At 46.9% G+C, this 25,899-nt stretch overlaps 1 protein-coding gene across 1 annotated transcript in view; it reads right to left on the reverse strand.

Moving 5' to 3' along the window:
- The window catches only part of VPS53 (VPS53 subunit of GARP complex), a 168,980-nt gene extending 149,363 nt beyond the window's left edge, over positions 1 to 19,617 (reverse strand). The window contains exons 1-4 of the mRNA XM_073023847.1: positions 19,476 to 19,617; positions 16,876 to 16,956; positions 5,794 to 5,843; positions 3,888 to 3,954 (exon numbers count right to left, since the gene is read on the reverse strand). Of these exons, the coding sequence (XP_072879948.1) occupies positions 3,888 to 3,954; positions 5,794 to 5,843; positions 16,876 to 16,956; positions 19,476 to 19,562 (285 nt within the window). The 5' untranslated portion in view covers positions 19,563 to 19,617. The remainder of the gene's footprint in view (positions 1 to 3,887; positions 3,955 to 5,793; positions 5,844 to 16,875; positions 16,957 to 19,475) is intronic.
- Between the last annotated feature and the right edge of the window lie 6,282 nt (positions 19,618 to 25,899).

Below are 25,899 nucleotides of genomic sequence, written 5' to 3' on the forward strand. Positions count from 1 at the left end.
TTTAGCAAACCAGCCAGCCAGGGCTGGAGAGCAAGGCTTTCATCCCTAGGAGTTGACAAGGACAGGACCCAAGAGCTCCTTGGAAAAAAAAAAAAAAGCTTCTACTTCAGTATGCATTACAAACTGCTGGAAAAGACAGATGGGGGCATGACAGGAAAAGCAATTATTTCTTCTGGGCTTCCTTTCTGTCTGGATTCTAAGGAGACGAATACAAAATTCCATCACAGATTGAAATGCTATCTAAACATTCTTGGAAATGTGGTCCTGCTCTCTGAAATACGACCTGCTCTGCCGCGGCAGCCTGCAACCCATCAACACGGGACGGGGGAGAACGCGACATTCCGCCGACTGTCTAATTCGGGTCTGACTCTGCAATACTGCTAGCCTGCAAGAGTCCAGAACCACAGGATGAAACGTAAATAACTAAAAGATATACATCTATTATACACAGCATGACCCAACAAAAAATGCTGATGAATCACTCGCTATTTTCACATTCTTGAAATTTTAAACATCTATGACTCCTGTATTTTAAGACTTCTAGTGAGCCATTCTAAATGTAAGCTGAACCACACTGAACAAGTAGTGTGGACTATTCCCAACAGTAGCAAGTGGGGACTCTTCACGCACAAAGCCAGTTTTAAATCACTTTTAAGGAACACCCACTTGCTCATCAAAATGATGTTTTTATGATAAAACATTTTTGTTTATTTATAATTAATAAACAATCTTAGACAAAATATTCAATACACTTGCATAAAATGTTGGGGGGGGGGTTGCTGTTGTTTTTGGAGATGGGTTCTCACTCTGCCACCCGGGCTGGAGTGCAGTGGCACCATTACAGCTCACTGAAGCTTGTACCACCATATCCGGCTAATTCTTTTTTTTTTTTTTTTTTTTTTTTTGAGACGGAGTCTCGCTGTGTCACCCAGGCGGGAGTGCAGTGGCGCGATCTCGGCTCACTGTAAGCTCCGCCTCCCGGGTTTACGCCATTCTCCTGCCTCAGCCTCCGAGTAGCTGGGACTACAGGCGCCCGCCACCACGCCCGGCTAGTTTTTTGTATTTTTTAGTAGAGACGGGGTTTCACCGTGTTAGCCAGGATGGTCTCGATCTCCTGACCTCGTGATCCACCCGCTTCGGCCTCCCAAAGTGCTGGGATTACAGGCTTGAGCCACCACGCCCGGCCCCGGCTAATTCTTTTACCTTTCTGTGGAGACGAGTATTGCTATGTTGCCCAGGCTGGCCTCAAACTCCTGGCCTCAAGTCATCCTCCTGCCTCGGCCTCCCGAAGTGCTGGGATTACAAGCAAGAGCCGTTGTGCCCAGCTCAGCTGAATAAAACGTTATTGCACGTGGCCTATGTGTAGTGAAATACAAAGATGACACAGTTCTTACCTTCCAGGAGCTTATAAACATCAAAGGGATGAGACTTGTTCTCTAGTAAGTCAAGGGAGACCCCAAAAGCCAAATGAAAAGTACAAGAATAGGGCTGTGGGATTTATGGAGAAAGGATATCAAGTGACACTAGAATCCATTTTCTCCTCTGTAAAATGAGGGGAGCGGCCCAGATGAGTTTTAAATCCTTTCTAATTCAAAATTCTGATTCCTTAATGTATTCAGATGAAGTCGACAGAAAACACTGTCAAGAAACTAGTATCCGAGCTGGCCCTTGGATGGGTAAGACTGGGAAATGCAGCTGCTGAAAGAGATAGGAGGAAAAGCATTTCAAGCACAAAAGAGTCTATAAGCACAGGCCCAGAAAGCACAGGCATGCTCGTGGAGCACAAAGTCTTCGGTGCAGACAGAATACAACAGGAGGCAAAACTGGAAATGGAGACCAGAATTTTGAATGCCAAGCAAAGGAATTTGAATTTTTTTCTTTCTTTCTTTTTTTATTATTATTATTTTTTTAAACAGGGTCTCACTCTGTTTCCCAGGCCGGAGTGAGGTGGTGTGATCATGGCTCATTGCAGCCTTGAACTCCCTGGCTCAGCTGATCTTCCTGTCTCAGCCTCCTCAGTAGCTGGCTACAGGCACAGGCCACCACCATGTCCAGCTAATTTTGTACTTTTTGTAGAGACGGGATTTTGTCATGTTGCCCAGGATGGCATTGAACTCCTAAGCTCAAGTGATCTCCCCGCCTCTGCCTCCCAAAGTGTGGGGACTGCAAGTGTGGGCCACCATGCCTGGCCTTGGATTTCATTTGCTGGCCAGAGCCAACGCAGTGTCTGAAGAGGCAGACACTACGACCAAACACAGACTAGGACAGCTAAGCAGCAGAGTGCAGCTGGAGGGCTTGAGGCCACCCGGTCCCTCTGCAGGACCCCTCTGCAGGTCCCATTTACACAGGCCTCATCTGCCGAAGAAACCATGCTTCATGAAATACAGAAAAGACGAGGGAACAAGACCTCGACAGACAAGACGAGGGAACGAGACCTCGACAGACAAGACGAGGGAATGAGGACTGAAAGCCACGCAAGAGTCCAGAAAACAGGAACACTTCTAGGAGCCTAATGTGTCTACACACAAATTCTGAAGATGACAAGAAGGCCAACTACTCACAAACAGGCCAAAGGAAACTGGCTATCACATGGAAAGTGACTAAGAAGTGGAAAAAAAAGTGATATAATGTAGCAAAAACAGACAGATGGGAAAACTACAGATGTAAAAGAAAGAGACTCCTAACATCTGTAAACGGACTAGCAGAGGAAACAGAATTATCGGAGATCTGGAAATCTCAGCACAGGATTATCCTCCTCCCACTCCAAATCTGGGCAGCAGGATGGACATTTGTAGAAATTAGCTGTCCTAAAAAATGTCCAAGAGGAGAAACCACAGCACTGAAGCGACTGCAAAGGTTGCTTCACTGACCTGAGTTAGTGCTGAGAAGGGAGGACAGGACGTCCTCCCTTAGGCGAGAAAGGACAGCTAGAAAGGCACACTCAGCACTTCCATTCAGACAACCGTTCTGAAATACAGCGCCTGAACAGAAGAACAGAATCGAATGAAAAGGGAAATGGTTCACAGGTAGCATCTGGCCCCTCAAGTATCAAAGAGTATGTCCCCCCACACACTTTTCCCTTTTCCCTCCAACAGCCTCCTTAACCAGATCCAATAGACTTCCAAAACTTTTTTTTTTTTTTGAGACAGTCTCACCCCCGTCGTCCAGGCTGGAGTGCAGTGGTGCGATCTCGGCTCACGATCGGCTCACTGCAACCTCTGGCTCCCGGGTTCAAGTGACTCATGCCCCAGCCTCCTGAGTAGCCCGAATTAAAGGGGCGCACCACCATACCCAGCTAATTTTTGTATTTTTAGTAGAGACAGGGTTTCGCCATGTTGGCCAGGCTGATCTCAAACTCCTGGCCTCAAGTGATCCACCCGCCTCAGCCTCCCAAGGTGCTGGGATTACAGGAGTGAGCCACTGTGCCCAGCCAACTTGTAAAATTTTTAAATGAATCTTGAGTTACCTGCCTGCTGGCAAAGTGAGGTGCGAGGAAATCATAACTATGTCAGGTTGCTATCTTTTGCAGCCACAAAAGTAGTATCAAAACCCCAACAACTTAGCTGACCAATGCAGCAACCTCCTTTAGCCACAGCCCACAAAATAAAAGAGGGCACAAGAGACACCCAACACTAAGGAGAAAGACCAGGAAGCTCCCGTGTTCTCGTCTGGCCTCAAGTGAGCGGTGCCACAGTACACAGGCCTGGTCCAAGGGACACTGAGTGACAGCACGTGGCTGCTCTGGACGCTTGCCCTGCCCTGTCCTGCCATGTATGAAACGGATCAATCGGAAAGTGCTCTGCGAGAAGGCACGTTGATGTTTTGGTCATCTGGTTGTCGGGAGAAACTAGCGCAGCATAGGTAATATGAAGGAATAAGTTACTTACTTGCCGTCCATCCTGCCCCACGTTCGTCTGGCCTCTTACAACAGTTCGAATATTGTCATCCAGTCTCCTAGCAAAACAGTTCAAGGATACAGTCATTCAAATACTCTTTATTCTAGGCTGACCAAAAGAAAAAAATAAAACAGTAATGTATCCATCAACTTCTGCAGACTGCACCTAAACGTCCCGAAAACCAAACATGTGTGAGTGACATCAGGAAGGAGGGCAGCCACAGCCGTGTGGGAGGCCAAGCCCAGCGCAGACTGACGCATCGCCTTGTTGTTAAAAATGGCTATTTTCACTTCATAGTCAGAGCTGTCTGAAAAGACTAATAAAACTTGCAGGATTTTTCATGGTGTAAATCAGGAATGACCAAGTTCCTAAACCTTTATGTGAACACGCCAGAGAACTCAAATTACCTCACACACAATCCCTTTCTCAGTCCCCTTATGAGGCAGAAAGAGCCAGGGCGATAGACATAATCAGTGCTTCCCACTCCAGGCCCTGATCATGCAATCTACGTCTGAGGCAGATCGACGGCTTCCAGCTCCTCTGCCCCCACAGTTCACAATGTTTAATCATGGGTCACCACCGAGCCCACCAGCAGATCTGTTAGCTGTTATGTGACCAAGGGATACACATGTAAGCCCATCTTCATGTCTAAGCCTTAGGAATACAAAAACAGGCAAATCCATAAAAACAGGGAAATAAAGCCATTAAAAAGCCAGTAGAAGGACAGTATGGCTTACACCTGTAATCCCAGCACTTCGGAAGGTGGAGGCGGATGGATCACTTGAGGCCAGGTGTTCAAGACCAGCCTGGCCAACACAGTGAAACACTGTCTCTACTACAAATACAAAAACTAGCTGGGCATAGTGGTGCATGCCTGTAATTCTAGCTGCTGGGGTGGCTGAAGCTTACGAATTGCTTGAACCTGGGAGGCAGAGATTACAGTGAGCCGAAATTACACCACTGCACTCTAGCCTGGGTGACAGAGCCAGAGTCCATCTCAAAAAAAAATAAAAATAAAAATAAATCTAGTAGATGTGGGAGACCGAGGCAGGCAGATCGCTTGAGCTCAGGAGTTCAAGAACAGCCTAGCCAACAAGGCAAAACCCCATCTCTACAAAAAATACAAAAATTAGTGAGGTGTGGTGGTGTGCACCTGTAGTCCCAGCTACTTGGGAGGCTGAGGTGGGAGGATCGCTTGAGCCCAGGAGTTCGAGGCTGCAGTTAGCTGTAACTGCACCACTGCACTCCAGCCTGGGGCACAGAACCTTGTTTCAAAAAAAAACTGAAAAAAAGAAAAAAAAAATCTATCAGAAAAGCTTTTGCCTCCTTCTATAATTACAAAAGCTGTTTTGAATAGACTCTGTCACAGTTTCCTTCCTTTTGTATGAATAATTGAAGACTGGCGAAAAATTGAGTTCCTTGCCACAAAGTTCATACGTATAAAAGAATTATATGACCAGGTGTGGTGGCTCCAGCCTGTAATCCCAGCACTTTGGGAGGCCAAGGCCGGTGAATCACTTGAGGTCAGGAGTTTGAGACCAGCCTGACCAACATGGTTAAACCCCATCTCTACTAAAAATACAAAATTTGCCAGGCCGTGGTGGCTCACGCTTGTAATCCCAGCTACTTGGGAGGCTGAGGCAGGACAATGACTTGAACCCGGGAGGTGGAAGTTGCAGTGAGCCAAGATCGCACCACTGCACTCCAGCCTGGGCAATGAGCGAAAATCCGTCTCAAATATAAATAAATAAATGAAAATTAAAAAAGGAACTATATTACCATCTATGGCAAACTTGAGATTCCAGTGCTCTCACAGAAAAATGTGATCTAGAATGTGATTAACTAAATTAACAACATACTTTTCATTAATGATGAACAATCACACAATGTTACTTACCTTATTTTCAGCCTAATTTTGTTCACGACTTCGTCTATGTTCGCCAGAGACTACAATAAAGAAGAAAGAGTGCCCAACTGTTAGTCCACTTCCTGGAATTCCTCTTTCCCAGGGAAATGATGTGCTCTAACAGCTACTTATGAAAGCTCAAAAACTTTAATCACATGGTATGAGCTTTGCTTTAAAAAAGTAAAGCATTAGTTGGAAGGTACTCGCAAATCTAGCCCAGCCCCTGTTTTTTGTCAATAAAGTTTTACTGGAACACAGCCGCGCCCATTCACTTGCGTCCTGCCTCCGGCTGCTCTTGAGCGACAGAGGCGTTAGGCAGTTGTGAAAGACACTGTAGAGCCACAAAGCCTAGAATATTTACTACCTGGACCTTTGTAGAAAAGTTTGCTGACCCGTGGTATATGTGATTGTGACAAATTCATGTAACAAAATACAGCAACGAAAATGAATGAACACACACCACCATGGATAAACATTACTAATGGAACGGGGCACAAAAAAAGCCGGACACAAGAGGACATAGGATATGATTTCACTAACACAATTCTCCTGTGTTAGAAGTGAAGACTATGGTTATCTCTGGGGGAAGGTACTGACAGTGAAGAGGCAAGGAAAGGCCTTCTGAAGTTTTTTTAAATGGTTTATTTCTTGATCTGGGTGGCGGTAACATGGCTGTTTATTTTGTGAAAATTCATCAAGTTGTACCCTTAAGATTTGTGTACTCCTCTGTATTATGTTATACTTCAATAAATACACAAATTGATTTTTTAGTATATAGATTCATTAGAAAAAAGTCTGGAAGGATAAATAGGAGTAGTTGTATCTTTTAGTAGTTGCAGCATTAGTAGCTACAATCTATCAACTATGTATTACAATACGAAAAGAAGGGATTTCAAATTTTGCTTCTTGGGCCGGGTGCAGTGGCTCATGCCTGTAATCCCAGCACTTTGGGAGGCCCAGGTGGGCGGATCACCTGAGGTCAGGAGTTTGAGACCAGCCTGACCGTCATGGCGAAACCCCATCTCTACTGAAAATACACACACAAAAAAATACAAAATACAAAAAAAAAAATACAAAAAAAAAAAAAAAAAATTAGCCAGGCGTGGTGGAGGGCGCCTGTTATCCCAACTACTCAAGAGGCTGAAGCAGGAGAATCGCTTGAACCCAGGAGGCGGAGGCTGCAATGAGCTGAGATCAGGCTGTCGCACTCCCGCCTGGGCAACAAGAGCAAAACTCTTTCTCAAAAAAAAAAAAAAAAAAAGCCTTCTTTTTGTCTGTATTTTATAATTATTGACTATGCACTAGTACTGTGACTATAATACTGTGACTGTAATAAAGCTTATTATAATGACAAAACAAAGGGATCACTTCTGACCCTAGAGATGAGAAAATGTGAGGAAATGGTGCCCCCTAATGGACGAGATGAGGTACAATTTTACAGTACTATTTTAATTCCAGTTTTCAAAATACAATTTAACAAATCCTCTTTCTCTCTCCCTTAACAAATATTTTATCTCAGAAGGAATTAGGGATATTGCAGGAAATACGCTTATAAATTGCTTCTGGCTACCTCTGAGGGGAGGAGGAGGCTAGGTGCCTTCCAGGAGCAGGTCTGGTAAGAGAAACGGGCCCTGAGTGTTTGAGATGTCAGACTGGGTTGTCACAGCTCATCTTACGGTGCTGACTAAGCCAACAGTTACTCAGAATTTTCAGAAATCCAAGACCAGCTTGAGGTAAAAATGAATCTCAGGCTGGGCGTGATGGCTCATGCCTGTAATCCCAGCACTTTGGGAGGCTAAGGTGGGAGGATCACTTAAACCCAGGAATTCAAGACCAGCCCAGACAGACCCCATCTCTCCAAAAAATAAAAAAGTTAGCCAGGCGTGGTGGCGGGTGCCTGTAGTCCCAGGTACTCAGGAGGCTGAGGTGGGAGGATCACTTGAGGCCAGAAGGTCGAGGCTGCAGTGAGCCATGTTTGCACCACTGTACTCCAGCCTGGGTTAAACAGCCCTGTCTCAAAAAAAAAAAAAAAAAAAAGAATCTTTTTTTTTTTTTTTTTTTTTTTTTGAGACGGAGTCTTGCTCTGTAGCCCGGGCTGGAGTGCAGTGGCCGGATCTCAGCTCACTGCAAGCTCCGCCTCCCGGGTTTACGCCATTCTCCTGCCTCAGCCTCCGGAGTAGCTGGGACTACAGGCGCCCGCCACCTCGCCCGGCTAGTTTTTTGTATTTTTAGTAGAGACGGGGTTTCACCGTGTTAGCCAGGATGGTCTCGATCTCCTGACCTCGTGATCCGCCCATCTCGGCCTCCCAAAGTGCTGGGATTATAGGCTTGAGCCACCGCGCCCGGCCAAAAAAAAGAATCTTAAGAGAAATTAATTTATATATAATTAACATATACCTATATTTTTGTGTGTGATGGAAACTAGCTCTGTCACAAGGCTGGAGTGCAACGGCACGATCTCAGCTCACTGCCAGACTCCCTGGTTCAAGTGATTCTCCTGCCTCAGCCTCCCGAGTAGCTGGGATTACAGGCACATCCCACCAGGCCCAGTTAATTTTTGTATTTTTAGTAGAGATGGGGTTTCACCATGTTGGCCAGGATGGTCTCAATCTCCTGACCTTGTGATCTGCCCGCCTTGGCCTCCCAAAGTGCTGGGATTACAGGCGTGAGTCACTGTGCCTGGCCAACAGGAAAATATTTCTAATATCATTTTATGATAGCAAGTATTTTTATAATATCAAATAGCCTACCTTTAAGATGGCAGCTCCCTCTGTCACCTAGGCTGGAGTGTAGTGGTGCTTACTGTAACCTCAAACTCCTGGGCTCAAGCAATCCTCCCACCCCAGCCTCCTGAGTGGCTGAGAACACAGGTATGTGCACTAAGCCTCGCTAATTTTCCTATTTTGTTATAGACACAGGGTCTTGCTATGTTGCCCAAGCTGACCTTGAACTCCTGGCTTCAAGCAACGCTCCCGCTTTGGCCTCCCAAAGCACTGGGATTACAGGCATGAGGCAGCGCACCTGGCCCTATAATATCGTTTTTATAACATAATGAATGTAGCTATTAAAAAGAATAGAGGCCGGGTGTGGAGGCTTATGTCTGTCCTTTGGGAGGCTGAGGTGGCTGGACTGCTTGAGCCCAAGAGTTAGAGACCAAACTGGACAACACGGTGAAACTCCGTCTCCACAAAAAATAGAAAACTTAGCCAGTGTGGTGGCACACACCTGTAGTACAAGCTACTTATGAGGCTGAGGAGAGAAGACTGATTGAGCCTGGGAGTTGCAGGGCACAGTGAGCTGTGATGGAGCCACTGCACTGTAGCCTGGAAGATGAGTGAGAATCTCAAAAAGAAAAAATAAATAAAAATAAAAATAGGCTGGGCACGGTGGCTCATGCCTGTAATCCCAGCACTTTGCAAGGCCGAAGTGGGCAGATCACAAGGTCAGGAGTTCGAGACCAGCCAGGTCAATATGGTGAAACACCATCTCTACTAAAAATACAAAAAAAAATTAGCCAGGCATGGTGGCAGTTGCCTGTAATTCCAGCTACTCGGGAAGTTGAGGCAGGAGAATTGCTTGAACCTGGGAGGCAGAGGTTGCAGTGAGCCGAGATCACGCCACTACACTCCAGCCTGGGCAAGAGTGAGACTCCATCTCAATAAATAAATAAATAAATAAATAAATAAATAAATAAATAAATAAATAAGAAGAGAAAGAAATATCCTAAAGTTATAATATTTGATTATTAGGTGGCCCTTGGGTGACTGTTTTTCCTTCATTTCCAGGCTTTCTGTTGCGGGGGCAAAAGGGAAAGGCTACCCCATTTAGTGTGGGTCTCTTAGGTAACAACTGTAGGCACTTCACAGGAATGATCTCCCTCAATCCCCTCTGCCATGCCAGGCACACTTTTCTCCTCTTCAACGTTAAGACTGGGAAACATGAAGCCCCGCATGGTGGCTCACGCCTGTAATCCCAACACTTTGGGAGGCCGAGGTGGGTGGGTTGCCTAAGCTCAGGAGTTCAAGACCAGCCTGGGCAACCTGGCAAAATCCTGTCTCTACCAAAAATACAAAAAATTACCTGGGCGTGCTGGTGCACACCTGTGGTCTCAGCTACTCAGGAGGCTGGGGTGGGAGGATGGCTTGAGCCCGGGAGGCAGAGGTTGCAGTGAGCCGAGATCACACCACTACATTCCAACCTGGGTAACAGAGGGGGAATCCGCCTCAAATAAAAAAACAGATCAGAAATGTGCTCTGAAAGGACAGGTGCTTTGCTTGAAGCTTCAGAGATCCTCTTTCTTACTCTATGATCTACCTCTAACGCAGTGGTTCTTGACCTAATTTTCCTGCGCCCCAAGACACCTGACAGCTATGACACACCCACTCCCATCAGTTCAGTGTCTGGCTATGACAGCGATCCTTACCAGGGCTGAGGGCCTCTCCTGGAGTTGGGGAAAAGCCCTATGGGAACGCACATTGGCTGGGCAGAGGGGTTTATCCTAGCTTTGAGAATCACACATCTCGTTTAGTTATAATGGGGCTGTACAGTTTTAATTGTTTAATTTTTAAATGTTTTAGTTATTGAAAAATATTTCCTGATTCTAAAGGTAATTCTTGATAATTAGAGAAAATAAGTCATCTGCACACCCAGGACAGTATGATCACAATCAAAATTTTTGCATATTGCCTTCTACTATGAAATTATCTAGCTATACAAAAATAAACTGGTATAAGCAATTTGGCATCTTTTTTATTATCTTCATTTTTTTTTTTTTTTTTTTTTTTTTGAGACGGAGTCTGGCTCTGCCGCCCAGGCTGGAGTGCAGTGGCCAAATCTCAGCTCACTGCAAGCTCCGCCTCCCGGGTTCACGCCATTCTCCTGCCTCAGCCTTCCGAGTAGCTGGGACTACAGGCGCCCGCCACCTCGCCCGGCTAGTTTTTTGTATTTTTTAGTAGAGACGAGGTTTCACCGGGTTAGCCAGGATGGTCTCGATCTCCTGACCTTGTGATCCGCCCGTCTCGGCCTCCCAAAGTGCTGGGATTACAGGCTTGAGCCACCGCGCCCGGCCTTATTATCTTCATTTTTTTAAAGGCATGATCTCATTCTGTCGCCCAGGCTGGAGTGCAGTGGCACGATCTCAGCTGACTGCAACTTCTACCTCCCAGGCTCAAGCGATCTTCCTGCCTCAGCGATCCACCCACCTTGGCCGCCCAAAGTGCTGGGATTGGAGAATAGAGCTGTGAGCCAGACTTTGGGTTTTTCTCTTAACAACACAGATCCAGAGCATTTCTGGGGTCACCAAAAACTCTTTAGAAACCTCCCCATTTCAGTCTTTTCTCAAACTTCCTAAGCATGTCAGCTTTATATTAGTTTTTCATAAATTTCATTTAGTTTCCTCTAATCAAACTTCCAAATGATGATTTTCAGTTTAATTAATTAATCAGGAGATTTAAAAGGTTTTCTCGACCACTGTCACCAAACTTGGCTACTATTTAAAGCCCCACAGGCACTCTGCTGCATGGAAAATCCAGGCTCCTCTCAGACCCGCCCCGGTAAAACAGAAAGAGGCATCCATTCCAGGCCACCCGACAGGCTCCAGACAGCCACACACACACAAGTACGTCCACTCAACAGCAATGTATTCTCACCCTCCTCCTCACAGTAACACTAAATTCACTCTTGATACACTGAACTCTACTTTAAACCATGTGCACTCATAATTTACAAGTGTTTACTGTAGGTCCATGAGGTATACAGACGGTTTTTGCCCAAGATCTAACACTAGTTAAATTATAAGCTATTCCACTACTTTCTACTACCTTTTCATTAAGATCCACGGGAATCTGGCTTGGTAGATGACGTGCTAAGTGAAACTCTGAGACTACAGAAGTAAAGACAACCCGATTTCACAAATTTCCTGAGTTACTCTGAGACGTGACTATACATTAGCATATACACAGGGCACACGTAGACAAGACAGAGAACTGAATCTGCGGAACGACAAATATCTTGAGTTTTCAGTAGTTTAAAAAAAATACAGGCCGGGTGCGGTGGCTCACGCCTGTAATCCCAGCACTTTGGGAGGCCGAGATGGGCGGATCACGAGGTCAGGAGATCGAGACCATCCTGACTAACACGGTGAAACCCCGTCTCTACTAAAAATACAAAAATTAGCCGGGCGCGGTGGCGGGCGTCTGTAGTCCCAGCCACACGGGAGGCTGAGGCAGGAGAATGGCGTGAACCCGGGAGGCGGAGCTTGCAGTGAGTGGAGATTGCGCCACCGCACTCCAGCCTGGGCGACAGAGCGAGACTCCGTCTCAAAAAAAAAAAAAAAAAAAACAAAAAAAAAAAACAAACAAACAAAAAAAAATACAGCACATACACAAACACCACAAGAGGTGAGAACCTGGTGGTTCCCTACATAATTTTCAAATCTAACACACCTTTTTGTTTTGGTGAATCAGCAAGTACTATCTTTATCGTAGCTATTCCCAAATGTCTATCTCCAGCTAATTCCTAAAATTCCCCTTTCACACAAAATGATGAGCTATAAAGGTTTTTTGTGAAATCTCAAAAAAGACAATCACACAGTATATCGTCTTTTAAACTTTATTTTAAAAATCAGTATGTCTATTAAAAAAAGTTTGGAAGGATCTGCCAAGATAGTCACAATAACAGGGATCATGAGCTCCACACGCAAATACCCAACTACTTATTTCCACCTAGATGACCTGAGTATGCTCAAACTTGGGCCCACCCTTACAACCCACTCCAGCCCTACTTGCCACTGAAACCTGCTCTTTCTCCTTACACCCAGTAACGGGGTAAAGCGTAAAGCTGCCAATGCCAACCCAGTCAGCCAAATCTGGCTACCTAGAAACCAAAGTTCAAAATCCTTAACTAACGGTCATGCACAGTGGCTCAAATCCGTAATCCCAGCACTCTGAGAGGATGAGGCAGGAGGGTGGCTTGAGGCCAGGAGTTCAAGGTCAGTCTGGGCAACACAGCAAAGCCCAGTCTATAAAAAATAAAAATAAAAATCAGCTGGGGCTGGGCGTGGTGGCTCACGCCTGTAATCCCAACACTTTGGGAGGCTGGGGTGGATGGATCATGAGGTCAGGAGATCAAGACCATCCTGGCCAACATGGTGAAATCCCATCTCTATTAAAAATACAGAAATTAGCTGGGTGTGGTGGTGCGTGCCCGTAATCCTAGTTACTCAGGAGGCTGAGGCAGGGGAATTGCTTGAACCAGGGAGTCGGAGGTTGTGGTGAGCCAAGATGGTGCCACCCCACCCCAATCTGGTGACAGAGCAAGACTCAGTCTCAAAATAATAATAATAATAATGATCAGCTGGGTGTGGTGGCACACACCTGTAGTGCCAGCTACTGAGGAGGCTGAAGTGTGAGGATTGCCTGAGTACAGGAATTTGAGGTTGCAGTGAGCTATGATTGTACCACTGCACTCCAGCCTGGGCAAGAGGGTGAGACCCCATGTCAAAAAAAAAAAAAAAAAAAAAAAACACTAACTTGGCCTGTAGTACTCAGCGAAAACACCACTTCCTCAAGGGAGTAAGCCTTTCCAATCCATCATGACCAAGTAAGGCCCTGGGTTCTGCTGTCACTGTATTTGGCATCCTTCCTTCATGGCAACGCTATCACATTGAAGCTGAGCGTTCTTTATCTTTCTGTGCCTCGTTATTCTCACTGTTAAATAAGAAGGATAACAAAGTGGAGAGTTCATCATTGTTTAGTGCCTAGAATGGTGTCGGGTACACAGGAAATATCCAGTAAAGATTACTATTACAGTTGCAGTAAAGGTTATGTAAGAGCAAGTAACAAATAATATTTAAAATTACACAAGCAAGTCAGGTCAGGTGCGGTGGCTCACGCCTGTAATCCCAGCACTTTGGGAGGCTGAAGTGGGCAGATCCCAAGATCAAGAGATCGAGACCATCCTGGCCAACACGGTGAAACCCTGTCTCTACTAAAAATACAAAAATTAGCCAGGTGTGGTGGCGGGTGCCTGCAATCCCAGCTGCTCAGGAGGCTGAGGCAGGAGAATCACTTGAACCCGGGAGGCAGAGGTTGCAGTGAGCCAAGATCATGCCATTGCACTCCAGCCTGGGGGACAATAATGAGACTTTGTCTCAAAAAAAAAAAAAGAAAGAAAGAAAATCAGTTCTGTGAAAAATATTTGGGCCAGGTGCAGTGGCTCATGCCTGTAATCCCAGCACTTTGGGAGGCCGAGGTGGGAGGATCACATTAGCTCAGGAGTTCAAGACCAGCCGGGGCTTCATAGTGAGATCCTGTTTCTACTAAACAATTTTAAAAATTAGCTGTGTGTGGTGGCATGCGCCTATAGTACCAGCTACTCAGAAGGCCAATGTGTGGGGAGCGCTAGAGCTCGGGAGTTCAAGGCTGCTATGATTGTGCCACTGCACTCCAGCCTGGGTAACAGAGTAACACTCTGTTTTAAAAAAAAGGAAGAAAGAAAAAAAGCATTTCACTGAGAGGCATGTGGTCTCCAAAAAACTGGCGACCATAAGCCTACAGGACACAGATCTTCCAGGATCCTTGCTCTCCCTCCTCAGCCTCATCTCCTGCGAGTCTCTGTTCACGGTGCACATCTTGGGTCTCCTGTTTCTGCGCCTTGGTCCTGTGTTTAGAAGGGCCTTCCATAGCGTCCAGCCCTACGGGGTCTTGTGGGTTTTCCCTTTGTGTGCGGAAACGAGAGATTGTAGAAAGAAAGACACAGAACTAAGAAGTAGTAGGAAAGACAGCTGGGCCCAGGAGACCACCACCACCAGTGCGCGGAGTCCAATAGTGGCCTCGAATGCCTGGACGCACTGCTATGGATTGCATACAAGGCAAGGGGGCAGGGAAAGGAGTGTGAGTCATCTCAACTGATGGATAAGGTCAAGCAAGTCACATGTCCACGTGACAGGGGGCCCTTCCCTTTGTGGTAGCTGAAGCAGAGAGGGAGGACAGCATATGTCAGCATTTTTTCTATGCACTCATCAGAAAGATCAAAGATTTTAATGCTTTCACTAATTCTGCTACTGCTATCTTCTAAGAACTTAAAAGGAGGAGCCAGGTGTACAGACGGAACAGGAAAGGGGACCAGGAGCGTGACCATTGAAGCACAGCACCACAGGGGGACATTAAAGCCTCCGGACGACTGCGGGCAGGCCAACTGGTGGAGCAGAGTGTTCTCTAACTCCCCCAGGGAAAGGGAGACTCCCTTTCACAGTCCGCTAAGTAATGGGTGCCTTCCCAGGCACTGGCGCTACTGCTAGACCAAGATGCCTTCAAGCGGCCCTTATACAGGAATGACAGAGGGCTCTCACTCTTGTCTTCTGGTCACTTCTTACAATGTTCCTTCAGCTCCTAACTCTGTATGGCCTGCTTTTTCTTTGGTTATAATAATGAAACAAAGATTAATACTAAAGACTAATGATTGATAATATCCATATATAATAATCTCTATATCCTATTTCTATTATAACTTTTCTTATTCTAACTATTTCCTTTATCATATTGGAAGAGGTTGTGCCTTCAGTCTCTTCCCTCGGCACCTGTGTTGCTTTCCGCCCATACCTTTCTTCCCTCGTCATCCTGGAAGAGATACCTGGCTGCTGGCTCTGTCTAGAATACTGTCCTGCCAGACTGCTGCAAGCTTGACTCCTCCCTGTCCCTCAGGTCTCAGTTTAGAAGGAACCACCTCATAGAGAGCTTCCCATTAAGCTCCTTTATCTAAAGGAGCTCCTGCCCATGCATCATGCTCTGTCAGGGAACCTGCCTGGGATCACAGCCACCATGTTTGATCAGCTATAGTGTATCTCTTGATTTATTTCTTGTCTTCCTCCCTACACTAGACTCCATGAGACCAAGACCAGATCTGTCATGTTTACATTTCTCCCTCGTTTCTAAAAATAGTACCTGACACTTAGTAGACATTTAATAAATGACGGCTACGTTTTACTAAATGAATACATGAATGAATCTCTCAAGCTTGGCAGACAGGCTACCTCCTCTCTGAAGTTGTCATTTTCCTTGGAAGAACTGGTCTTTGTTTCCTTACCGTACCGTCCCATCGTCACTTACGGCATTCACCAGGGTCTCCCACCACTTGATCCTGCACACCTCAAGGGCATGGACTGGATCTTATTCATCTCTGTACCCCCAGCACCTGGCACAGTGACTGACAACACATGACAGGCACCTACTGAACAAATGAAAACTAAGCGGGACTCTCGCTGCCCTTCTCCCAACTCTGCTGCTTCCAGTTCTGGTCTACTCCTCACCCAAACACCCAAAAACCAATTTGGAAAGAAAATCCATCTCTACAGGCAAATCACCAGACAAAAAATAATAAAACATAAAGCCTAAAAATTTGTCTCTTGAGACTGGGCAAAGTGGCTCACACCTGTAATCCCAGCACTTTGGGAGGTTGAGGCGGGCAAATCACGAGGTCAGGAGTTCGAGACCAGCCTGGCCAACATGGTGAAACCCCGTCTCTACTAAAAACACAAAAATTAGCCGGGCGTGGTGGTGAGTGCCTATAGTCCCAGCTACTCAGGAGGCTGAGGCATAAGAATCGCTTGAGCCTGGGAGGCAGAGACTGCAGTGAGCCGAGACCATGCCATTGCACTCCAGCCTGAGTGACAAGAGCAAAACTCCATCTCAAAAAAACTAATAAATAAAAATAAAAATTTACATCTTGAAATAAAGGTGAAAGTGGCTTCATGATTCTGGGCTTATCCTGTCTGCCTCACCCCCACCTTTCCCTACTACATTATAAAAATCCCTTCCACTTTCCATTACAACAGAAAATTTGGGAGGACTCTCACAACCCAAGGGTACAATTATTATTAATATGTTCACTATTCAATGAATTCCATTCCAACACAGTGTAGCTCACTGCCCCAGGTGGTGACGATGGAGTTTGATTTCAATTTGACTCTCCCTTGTTTTTCAAGGGCTCATAGATGATCTAGTGTAGCACACGAAGCATGACACCCAGGATGCGCCAGAAGCCGCTGAAAGGAAGGAAACCTGAAACTCTACTTACTTGCTCTGTTGGGAACAGGGTATTGATATACTCGACAGCATTGAAATCTGCTCGATCTAGAGGGTCCTGGCTTGGAAACACCTATATAGAAAGAGAGGATTATATATAAAAACAGGTAGTATACCATAAATATATATATATATATAATTTTGTCAATTAAAAGGAAAATAAAGGGCCAGGCATGGTGACTCAAACCCGTAATCACAGCACTTTGGGAGGCCAAGGCGGGTGGATCACCTGAGGTCAGTCTCTACTAAAAATACAAAAATTAGCTGGGTGTCGTGCACACCTGTAATCCCAGCTACTCAGGAGGCTGAGGCAGGAGAATCACTTCAACCCAGGAGGTGGAGGTTGCGTGAGCCAAGATCACACCACTACACTCCAGTCTGGGCGACAGAGCAAGACTCTGTCTCAAAACAAATTAAATAAATAAATAAATAAACAAAAATAAGGCTGGGTGGATCGCTTGAGCTCAGGAGTTGGAGACTGGCCCGGGCAACATGGCGAAACCACATCTCTACAAAAAAAATTAGCTGGGCGCCATGGCACATGCCTGTCATAGTCCCAGCTACCTGGGAGGCTGGGGTGGGAGGATCACCAGAGCCCAGAAGACAAAGTTGCAGTGAGCCAAGACTGTACCACTGAACTTTAACCTGGGTGACAGGGTGAGATCCTGTCTCAAAAACAGTCCACCTCTGAGAAATATAGCTAACTCCCTAACAACCTGAAGAACATGCAACAAGGTGGACAATACAAGCGGCCAAAGTATCTGCTGGACACTGGGTCTCACCAGCTTGATAGAGTTATAACTGTGGGAAGCAACTTCATCTCTGAAGAAGCCTTCCAAAGAAATACAGAGCCAAAGAATCAAAATGTCTTCTAAGACAACTGTTAGAAAAGCTGAAGCCTTCTACCATATCAAGGGGAGGTAGATGAGAAGCAACACCCTGTCTCAAACACACACACACGTACACACACACCTCTATAAATGGGACAATACATTACTTAGTACAGTGGCAGGCCCACGGTAAGTATTAAGAGTCAACATATGTCAACTACTGGTACAGTGGAAGTCATGTTTAACTTAGACACGAACCCGGGAGGCGGAGCTTGCAGGGAGCCGAGACTGCGCCACTGCACTCCAGCCTGGGCGACCGAGCGAGACTCCGTCTCAAAAAAAAAAAGAAAAGAAAAGAAAAGAGCTTCTCAGGGGCCATTAAATAAGACATAATGGAATTGTCCATTTCCTCAATCATAAATCCCTTTCTTAAATCATAAAACTTCATGACAATTCCTTTAAGGAAGATTTTCTCCCTTTATCAGGAGCAATACCTTGCAGTATTAGAATTCACTATTTCTGACGGGTCGCGGTGGCTCACACCTGTAATCCCAGCACTTTGGGAGGCCGAGGCGGGTAGATCGCCTGAGGTCAGGAGTCCGAGACCAGCCTGGCCAACATGGTGAAACCCCGTCTCTACTAAAAATACAAACATTAGTCGGGCGTGGTGGCAGGTACCTGTAGTCCCAGCTACTCGGGAGGCTGAGGGAGGAGAATAGCTTGAACCTGGGAGGCGGAGGTTGCAGTGAGCCGAGATGGCACCCCCGCACTCCAGCCTGGGCGACAGAGCGAGACTCCGTCTCAAAAAAATAAAATAAAATAAAATAAAAATCCCCATTTCTAATATCGTTAGCCTTAAAAATTAAATAAACTTGCAAAGGGAAGAGTTCCTGCAGGCAGGGCCGCGCGTGGGGGCTCACGTCTGTAATCCCAGGACTTTGGGAAGCCGAGGCGGGCAGGTCACTTGAGCTCAGGAGTTCGAGACCATCCTGGCCAATACGGTGAAACTCCCATCTTTACCAAAAATACAAAAATTAGCCAGGCGTGGCGGTGGGCGCCTGTAATCCCAGCTACTCGGGAGGCTGAGGGAGGAGAATCGCTTGAACCCGGGAGGCGGAGGTTGCAGTGAGCCGAGATCGCGCCATTGCACTTCAGTCTGGGCGACACAGCAAGACTCCATCTTAAAAAAAAAAAAAACAAAAAACAACAACAACAAAAAAAAAACCGTTCCTGCAGGGAAAAGAGACCCCTTGGGAGTATTCTCCAACCTCACCCAAACGATTCAACGGTAGGAACTCTCAGCCTTTTAAGAACGGTAACGATGTCGTTTTTCAACCCTTTCTCTCTGCTCCGCCATCCGCGTCAGAAATCAAAGTCATGCCCTCCCCCCAGTTCCAAGCCACTCGCGAGGGGCCAGCTCGCGAAACCGCGGCGTTGGCACGAGCCTGGTAAATGAATGAAGCCCCCGCAGTCCCCAGAATCTGAAGATGCCACCCAAGGCCCGCATTCTCCTCGCGCCGTCCTCTCTCGGCGCACAGTTCCTTTTCCCCAAAACCACCAGGACCCCCCGCCCTCGCCAAAGACTATCGCAGCCTAGAAAGGGTTCCCTTTCCTTTCCTCCTGGTTCAGACACCCCTTCTCACCCGGGCCTCCTCCCCACTTCACCTTTCCCCGCTGCCCCGGGCCCCGGCCCTCCGTGCGCCCGCCGCGGCCTCCCCACGCCCGCGCTCGCGTCTCCCCTCCCGAGGGGCGGAACGCTCACCTGCTCGATGGCCAGCTGCACCTCGGGCGTGAGCTGCAGCACGGCTTCCAGCTCCTCCACGAACTCCAGTTCCTCCTCCTCCATCATTCCGCCACCCGGCCCCCTGCCGACCCCCGCCGCGAGCCCCACTCAGGCCTCCAGCCGCCCCCCAGGCCCCCGCACAGCAACCCTCTGGCGGCAGCGACCTGGCGAGCCCGGCTCCGTCAGCCGCTCTGTCAGCCGCTGCGGCACTTCCGGGAGGCCAGGGCACTTCCGGGACCGGGGAACTGTGGGATGGCGGCGGACTGAGAGGGGCTGCGTTCCTGTCAGGTCCCGGGTCTCCCCGGCAACGCTTTACCCCGGCGGCCGCGCGTGTCCTCAGCGCGTCCTCAGGATGGCGCGGGCTCTTCGCTCCCCAAGGCGCGCCCCCCGCACTGAGGACCGCGAGGTTGGGGCCGGGCGGGGCCCCCAGCAGCACGCCCGGGTGAAAGTCGGCCCGGCGGCGTCGCGACCCACAGTCCACAGCCTCCGCGGGCAGCGCCGCGGCGACCCCTCAGCTCCCGGGGCCGCTCGGTCAGTGGCAGCGGGTGTCCCGGCCGTGGGGACGACGTGATCCCAGCTGGCACGTGGCGGTGTCGCCAGGGACCTTCGCAGGACGGGACAGCGTCCACTCGATAGAGAGGAATTCCCCGTGCGCCGGGCTCTGCGCAGTATGGGGAGAAACGTTTTTTTGGTCGTTGTTGTTTTTCTTTCTTTCTTTTTTCTTTTTTGAGACGGTGTCTGGTGTCTCGCTCTGTCGCCCAGGCTGGAGTGCAGTGGCGCGATCTCGGCTCACTGCAAGCTCTGCCTCCCGGGTTCAAGCGATTCTCCTGCCCCAGCTTCCTGAGTAGCTGGGATTACGGGCATGTGCCACCACGCCCGGCTCATTTATTTTTAGTAGAGAGGAGGTTTCACCATGTTGGCCAGCCTGGTCTCGAACTCCGGACCTCGTGATCCGCCCACCTCGGCCTCCCAAAGTCTGGGATGACAGGCGTGAGCCACCGCGCCGGGCCAGAAACGTCTTTTTTAAAGCCAGATGACGCAGCGTCCTGGAGCTGGGGAGACGTTTACTGAGGTTGAATATCAGGGGTCTAAGTCCCGAATAGTCCACCACTGATAAGCTGTGTAATCTGGAGCAAATTACTACCCCGCATGGATGTGGAGAGGATTAAATATTAACAGCGCGATGCAAATTCAAGCTGGTAATACAGGAAATAGTGAGGTGCCCAGCCCTTACCCCCACAAAGGAACAAAGAAGCCAGATCACCCATCGCCCTGTGGAACCACCTTTCCTGCAGACGCTGAAAACAACGAGGGAATTGGAGCCCAAGAAGACTGGCTCCACCAGGTGAACCGGAAAACTCCAGGAGGGAAACGCGTTGGCGCCACTGAACATTTTTTGTTGTTGTTATCAGAGTTGCTCAAAGTAAAAAATTGGAGCACAATGATTTTTTCTTTTATTTTTAATGGACAATAATTATATAAACAATGTAATTTCTAACACCAAAGGAATGCTTAAAAACATACACTGAAAAAAAAGAAAAAAAAAAGACAAAATAAAATATAAATTGAACCTGGCGCAGTGGCGCAGACCTGCGGCCCCAGCTGCCCCGGAGGCTGAGGCAGGGAATTACTGACTTTCTGAGACTGAATATCAGGGGTTTAGATCTCATCCCACCACTGAGGATTGCATGAGCCCAGAGTTCGAGGCTGTGGTGAGCTACGCTTGCTTTGCATCACTGCACTCCAGCCTGGGCCACAGAGTGAGACTCTGTCTCTTAAGTAAACATAAAATATTATTGATTCATAAAATCATGATTTTGAAAATTAATGACATGAAAAATGTGCACAATATATTTCAGAAAGCAAAACGTATAATTTCATTTAAAAAATGCACAGCATGGTCCCAGCTTTGTGTGTATTCTGTACCAATAAAACTGACAGCAAGGAAATACTACTTTTCTGCACGTGATGAATGTACATCCTTTGTACATTTTCCCAAATGTCTACAGTGAGCCTGTAGTTCTTTCATGCTCAGAAAATATGAATGCCTTTTTCTAAAAGGAAAAGGTAATTATAGCTACTTATTTTGGACTTTTTTTTCCTTTAAAAAATTAAGATATTTACATACAGTAAAATTTGCTCTTGCAATTTATGATGCAATGAGTTTTGATAAATGCATATAAATGACTGGGTGTGGTGGTTCACGCCTATAATCCCAGCACTTGGGGAGGCCGAGGCTGCCGGATCACTTGAGGTCAGGGGTTTGAGACCAGCCTGGCCAACACGGTAAAACCCGTCTCTCTCTACTAAAAATACAAAAATTAGCCTGCCGTGCTGGTGCACAGAATCACTTGAACCCGAGAGGCGGAGGGTGCAGTGAGCCAAGATTGCACCATTGCACTCCAGCCTGTGTGACAGAGCAAGATTCCATCTCAAAAAACAAAACAAACAAAATAAAGAAATAAATAAATGCATATAACCATGTAACTACTACCACAATCTAGTTTATAGGACAATTTCATTATTCTCCCAAATTCCCTCTTGCCTCACCCCATCCATCGGCAACCACTGACTTGATTTCTGTCCCTATAGTTTTTTGTTTGTTTGTTTTTTGTTTTTTGAGATGGAGTCTTGCTCTATCACCCAGGCTGGAGTGCAGTGGTGCAATCTCAGTTTATTGCAACCTCCACCTTCAAGCGATTCTCCTGCCTCAGCCTCCTGAGTAGCTGGGATTACAGGTGCCCGCCACCACATCTGGCTACTTTTTGTATTTTTAGTAGAGACGGGGTTTCACCATGTTGGGCAGTCCGGTCTCAAACTTCTGAGCTCAGGTGATCCACCTGCCTCAGGCTCCCAAAGTGCTGGGGTTACAGGCATGAGCCACCATGCCCGGCCTATCCCTATAGTTTTGATATTTCCAGAATATCATCTAGATGGAATCATACAGTATGACACCTTTTCAGTCTGGCTCCTTTCATCTGTCATAAAGTATTTAAAACTCATCCGTGTTGCTGCATGGATCTGTAGCTCACGTCTTCTTGCTGAGTGGTATTCCACTGTATGAATGCACCACAATTTGTTTATCTAGTCCCTGGCTGAAGGACATATGGGTTTTTCCAGTTTTTGGCAATTATGAATAAAGCTGCTATAAACATTCATGTACAGATTTTTGTGTGAACATAAGTTTTCATGTCACTTGGGTAAATATGCAGACGTGGGACTGCCGTGTTATATGATAGGTCTGTGTTTAACTTTCTAAGAAACTGGTAAACTGTTTTCCAAAGTGGTCATATCACTTTCACATTGCTACCAGCAATGTATGAGAGTTCCGTTTGCGCAGAGAGCTGATTTTTAATGAGGATAATAAGAAGGAACATTTCCTAGCCCTCATCATGTGACAGGCACCATGCGAAGCATGCTACATGCATTGTCTCTTTTCATTCACACAGCAGTTCTGAGGTTGCTGGTTTTTCTTACTATCCCCATCTAACAGATAGGAGATGAAGATCTAGTTAAAATAAACAAACGACAAAATAAAAACTTGCCCAAGGCCTTATACCTAAATCTTCCTGCCGTTCATTAACCTATTCAATACATTTATTGAACACCTGTTCCTGTTGGTGACAGGTACTCAAGCTAGGTGCTGCGAATTCAGCAGTGAACAAAACAGACCACATGCCTGCGTCTACAGAGCTATTTCTATGTATGAAAAGGGGATTTATACAAATAAACATGTAATTGTGACAGATCCGATAAAAGAGAAGCACATGTTGAGAGACTATATGGATAGAGTTCTGATTGGATTAGGGGTCAGGAAAGCCTTTTCTTTCTTTCTTTTTTTTTTTTTTGGAGACGGAGTTTCGCTCCTGTCACTCTGGTCACCCAGGCTGGAGTGCAGTGGTGTGATTTCGGCTCAGCCAACCGCAACTTCGCCTCTAGGTTCAAGCGATTCTCCTGCCTCAGCCTCCTGAGTAGCTGGGATTACAGGCATGCACCACCACACCCAGCTAATTTTTGTATTTTTACTAGAAACGGGGTTTCTCCATGTTGGCCAGGGTGGTCTTGGGCTCCTGACCTCAGGTGATCCACCTGCCTTGGCCTCCCAAAGTGCTGAGATTAGGCATGAGCCACTGCGCCCGGCCAGGAAAGGCTTTTCTGAGGAAGTGATTTTTAAGCTGAAGCAAAGGGTGGAAAGTGAGGATAACACATGGCTAAAAGGAACAGAATGTGCAAAAGCCATGAGTATGAAAACAGTCGGCCAGGGTGATGGAAGTTTGAAAGCCAAGGGGAGAGTGATACACAAGGAAGCTGAAGAAATGGGTATTGCCAGATGGTGAAGGATCTGGAAGGTCTTCTTGAAGAAATGGGAAGCCTCTGAAGGACTGTAAGCAGAGGAGTGGCATGACCAGGTTTACCATGCCTGCCATCAGCCCTGGTCTCTCCGTTATTTTTTTCCCTTTGCCTCTGAGCTTCCACATTATTGTGGAGAGTCATGAAACCACGTGGCCATGTTCAGCACAAATTCCTGTTGTCTTATTTCCACTGATTCTGATTGCCCTTCTCAGCACCCATTGTCAATTCTCAATGGCATTCCCCCATGACCCAAAACCTTTCCCTCCTCTGGAGCTCCCAACTCCATGATACCCTTTCTCCCTCTTTGCAGATAAGCTACTAATAGTATAAGTTCAAGTTTAAGAGAGTTATGCTGTACAAAAAAGTATAGGAAGTTAAAAGAGCAGAGAGATAGGTTGACACACTGAGTTTTAAAAAACTTTGTTAAGTAATAATAGACTAGATTTATTCATTTATGTTAAACAAAAGAAGAAAATACCTTCGACAGGAGGAGGAAATCTAGAAAGAGATTGTATGCTTCTGAGAGAAATAAAATGTGGAAGTTTATGGATATGAGAAATTTGGGTATGAAAATAAGGAGCATGTGATATTTTCACAAATGAGCTGGGCTTAAAAAAACAACTTCCAGGCCAGGTGCAGTGGCTCACTTCTGTAATCCCAGCACTTCGGAAGGGCGAGGCAGGCGAATCACCTGAGGTCAGGAGTTCAAGAGCAGCCTGACCAACATGAACAAAACCTGTCTCTATTAAAAATACAAAATTAGTCTGGCATGGTGGCTCGCACCTGTAATCCCAGCTACTTGAGAGCTGAGGCAGGAGAATCACTTGAACCCGGGAGGCAGAGGTTGCAGTGAGCCAAGATTGTGTCACTGCACTACAGCCTGGGCAACAAAGCAAGACTCCATCTCAATAAACAAATAAATAAATAAATACAAAAAATTAGCTGGGCATCGTGGCGGATGCTCGTAATCCCAGCTACTCAGGAGGCTGAGATGGGACAATCTCTTGAACCTAGGAGGTGGAGGTTGCAGTGAGCCAAGATCGTGCCATTGCACTCCAACCTGGGCAACAGCAAGATTCTGTCTCAAAAACAAAAACCAACTTCCTTTTTTGCTGTAGGATAGGGTATAGTGATGATAAAGTATCACAGAAAACATTTTTTCTACCTTGAAATTTCACTGCATGAGGCAGAAATTCAGTCTCTAATACTTTAAAAGCAAAACAAAATGAAACCTTGGAAACTATGGCCTTTAGCAGGCGATGGGGGAGGATGGGTTGGAAGGCAGTTCAGTAGGCTGTGAGGGAGATGGGAGAAGATGGATTGTAAGGGGGTATACAGTAGGCTATGAGAGAGATGGGAGAAGACAGATTGGGAGTATACAGTAGGCTGTGAGGGAGACGGGGAGGATGGATTGGAAGGGAGTATACAGTAGGCTGTGAGGGAGCTGGGGGAGGATGGATTGGAAGGGAGTATACAGTAGGCTGTGAGGGAGATGGGGGAGGATGGATTGGAAGGGAGTATACAGTAGGCTGCGTAGGAGATCAGGGAGGATGGATTGGAAGGAAGTATACAGTAGGTTGTGAAGGAGATGGGGGAGGATGGATTGGATGGGAGTATACAGTAGGCTGTGAGGGAGACAGGGAGGACAGATTGGAAGGGAGTATACAGTAGGCTGTGAGGGAGTTGGGGGAGGATGGATTGGGAGTATACAGTAGGCTGTGAGGGAGATGGGGAGGATGGATTGGAAGGGAGTATACAGTAGGCTGTGAGAGAGATGGAGGATGGATTGGAAGGGAGTATACAGTAGGCTGTGAGGGAGATGGGGAGGATGGATTGGAAGGGAGTATACAGTAGGCTGTGAGGGAGACAGGGAGGACAGATTGGAAGGGAGTACACAGTAGGCTGTGAGGGAGTTGGGGGAGGATGGATTGGGAGTATACAGTAGGCTGTGAGGGAGATGGGGAGGATGGATTGGAAGGGAGTATACAGTAGGCTGTGAGGGAGATGGGGAGGATGGATTGGAAGGGAGTATACAGTAGGCTGTGAGGGA

This window comes from Chlorocebus sabaeus, chromosome 16, assembly GCF_047675955.1.
Source record: "Chlorocebus sabaeus isolate Y175 chromosome 16, mChlSab1.0.hap1, whole genome shotgun sequence".
Lineage (NCBI taxonomy): Eukaryota > Metazoa > Chordata > Mammalia > Primates > Cercopithecidae > Chlorocebus > Chlorocebus sabaeus.